At 34.2% G+C, this 3,202-nt stretch overlaps 1 protein-coding gene across 1 annotated transcript; it reads right to left on the bottom strand.

Annotated features, from left to right (window-relative positions):
- Nucleotides 1-1,797: 1,797 nt before the first annotated feature.
- On the bottom strand, nt 1,798-2,815 carry LOC120083852 (protein DELAY OF GERMINATION 1). The gene has a single exon (XM_039039739.2). It carries the CDS (start codon nt 2,811-2,813, stop codon nt 1,983-1,985), a length of 831 nt encoding a protein of 276 aa, XP_038895667.1. The 5' UTR covers nt 2,814-2,815; the 3' UTR covers nt 1,798-1,982.
- Between the last annotated feature and the right edge of the window lie 387 nt (nt 2,816-3,202).

The raw sequence follows: 3,202 nt of genomic DNA, 5'->3' as shown, positions 1-3,202 counted from the left end.
TCAATAAATGTAAAACCTTCAATAAAAAGTGCATATTTTTCAAATGACTTATCAAAGCCTCCGATAAATGTATGTCTTTCTCAAAGGTTTTTATTACCTTCGATAAAAACTACATATTTCTCAAAGGTTTTTTCAAAACCTCCAATAAATATATATCTTTTTCAAAGGTTTTTATTAACCTTCAATAAAAAGTATATATTTCTCAAAAGTTTTTCCAATACATTCAATAAATGTACATCTTTTTCGAATGTTTTTTATAGCCTCCGATAAAAGATTGTCGAAATAGCTCAATTTTCTTGTAGTGTGGCAAAGCCTTATTTGCTTTGCAAACTTCAATTTTACACTTTTTTTCAATGAAAAGATTAATATTTATCAATATGTAGATATATTTGTTGATACATATTTGCAATTGAATGATTCAACATAGATGTTAAATATATTGGATATACCTCTTAAATATGCATAGAACATTAAAAAAATTCTCTTAAAAATATTTAAAAAAAATTCACCTATCTCACAATATAAATACTAACAATAAGATTTTAAATAATTTTTATAACTTTCTTTATTTACAAGAATATCCATCAATATAGATATATCTATTGATATATCTATAAAATTGAAATTTTGGTATCGACATTAGTTTTTTAATCCTTACTCAAATAGTAAAGGTAGATAAGATATAGTTGTTATTTGTTTTGATGTAACTACAATAGTGTATTGCTTTTGGTATTTTTTAGAATATCACTGTATTGTCTTAATAGTTTTTTGGTATATCACAAATCAATTAAATAGTAATTAGACAACAATCAAATAGTAATTAGACAACAATCAAATAGTAATGTATATCATTAAGTATCAGTATCAAATAGTAATCAGACAACAATCAGTTAACAATGTGTATTACAGGCAATTAGAAAACGATCAAAATCAAATAGCAATCAGACAATAAATAGTATCATTAATAATAATAATCATCATCAAATAGTAATTAGATAGCAATTGGATAATAATCCAATAGCAATCATATGTCAATCAGATAACAATCAAATAATATAGCAGAAGTTCATATAGAAATCAATCAATAATCAAAAGACAATTATATGACAATATTAAAAAATGGTTAGAAAATACTAATTATATGATAAAAAAAATAGTCACAATGAAGACATCAATCATAATCATTCTCTTTCGATGTTGTATATCGATCACTCTAAAAATCGAAAAAATGAGAGGTGAAAAAGCAAAGTTGAAATGGCAAAATGTTTAAAAGAGAAGAGGAACTAAAGTTCCAGTGATCGAAAGTGAATTATGATAGTAACAAACAACAATCATATAGTAATATATCAAATAAAAATTACATACCAATCAAATTTCAATGGCTAGTGAATCGGTGAAGCAATTTGCCCTTAAAAATATATAGTTAAAAAAATAGCTATAATGAGAATATTAGAAGAAATTAGGATTGACAAAAATTATCGCAGGATCGGGTCCCCGCCCTGATCGGAACAAGGATCCTAACCGGGTCTCTAATCGGGGACGGGAAGGGTATCCTGCCCCATCCAATTAAATTTTTTATTATATATATATATATTAATTACAAATATTTCTATATTTATATATTAAAAAAAGGTTGGAGATGAATCTCCGCAGGGATCCATTTTCTCGACGAAGAAACCCCATCCACGTACCTGCCTTTAATTGCAGGGTATGACGGGATGGGAGAAATACCCAGGGGAGGTGATGGGAGACTTCCGTTGCCAACCCTAGATGGAATGCACCCAAAGAAGTGGTGAAGATGTGAAATTGTGCGAGAGTGTAGAGTATGAGGTTATTGTGTTGGGACGTCCGGTAGCGTCTTAGCATATTAAATTAATAAGTTAAGAAAAGGAAAACAGGAAAACAAACATGTTGTTGGTCTAGAAATGGAAAAACGAGGTAGGTCAGTCAGTCAGATGATGACGACATTTGGTTGAGAGTCTTTAACTTAGTAAATAAGATCTCAATCTTCCCTGCTTCTCATCTCTGCGTTTACCCCATTGATGTAGAGAAAGATGAAGCTTCTTACTAGCAACCAGAAACTCAAGTGCTTGAATTGGCTTCAAAATCTCCAACACCAATTCCTTCAACGTATTCAACCTCAACTCATCCGCTTTCTCCATAACCTCTCTCATCACTTTCTCATATTGCTCCAACGCCATCTTCGTCTCTTCACTCTCCTCCCCTACCCCCTCCATCTCCTTCGCAACAATCACCGCTATCGGCTGATCCGCCACGTCCTCCTGCGAGCTCGCCATCTCACTCGTCAGTTTCTCTTCCGCTTTGATTGTCCTCATGTGTAGCCCATTCACACGCACCATCTGGGTAGGAGACAGCTCCCCTATACCTCCAACATGACAACTGTTGTTGTTTCTTACGCCTTCCAGCCACTCGCCCAAGCGCGCGTCCGCTTCACTCCCACAGAGCGCGTACACCAAGCGAATGAAAATGGAGGGGCGACAGCCGGCGATCCAGAGAAGGGAATTCTCCAAGGAGGTGCACCAAGTGGGGGCGAAGAAAGGGGAGACGTCTTCTTGAGCTAAGTGCCTACGGCTTGTGATGTAATCTTCGAAGTGTGTGATGCAATTTCGGATTAGGTTCTTGTTTGTTTCTTCGTGGTTATGGGTGTGAAGGGATAGGAGGAGGTGGGTTAAGTCTTCGCGTTGAAGTTGCATCCATTCCTGGAAGCAGCACCGGGAACGCTCCTCGTGACTAGTACTACCGTCGTCTTCTTCTTCTTCTTTCTTGGTGCTGCTACACCTATCTGTTGCCATCGATATGGATGGATGGATGGGGTTGTTTTTCCTTTTTCCTACTAATGCTTCATTTATACTGCCTCTTTACTTCTGCCCACCCACCTGGTGCCACAATTATAAGCTGCCACGTCTTTACTTCTTTCTTTCTATTTTTTGTCATTTCTGTACTTTTTTTTACTTTTATTTTTCTATTTTCCAATTACAATTCACACCTTCAAGTTTTACTTTACCAAATACATTTAGTAGGTGTATATTTTATTTTTTTCTTTAATGTTTTTTTTTCCCTATTTTGAAGGAGTTGGGTTTAATTTTTGTCTAGTAACAATGTATTTGATTTTACTTTTTAGTTTGAAGACTTAATAAGCAACTTGTTTCTTTCTTTGGAGTGTTTTTTCTTTCTTTCTTTA

This window comes from Benincasa hispida, chromosome 8 (genome assembly GCF_027475165.1).
Source record: "Benincasa hispida cultivar pf3 chromosome 8, pf3_genome.v1.1, whole genome shotgun sequence".
NCBI classification, from domain to species: domain Eukaryota; kingdom Viridiplantae; phylum Streptophyta; class Magnoliopsida; order Cucurbitales; family Cucurbitaceae; genus Benincasa; species Benincasa hispida.
This window is presented reverse-complemented; position numbering and strand designations above follow the sequence as displayed.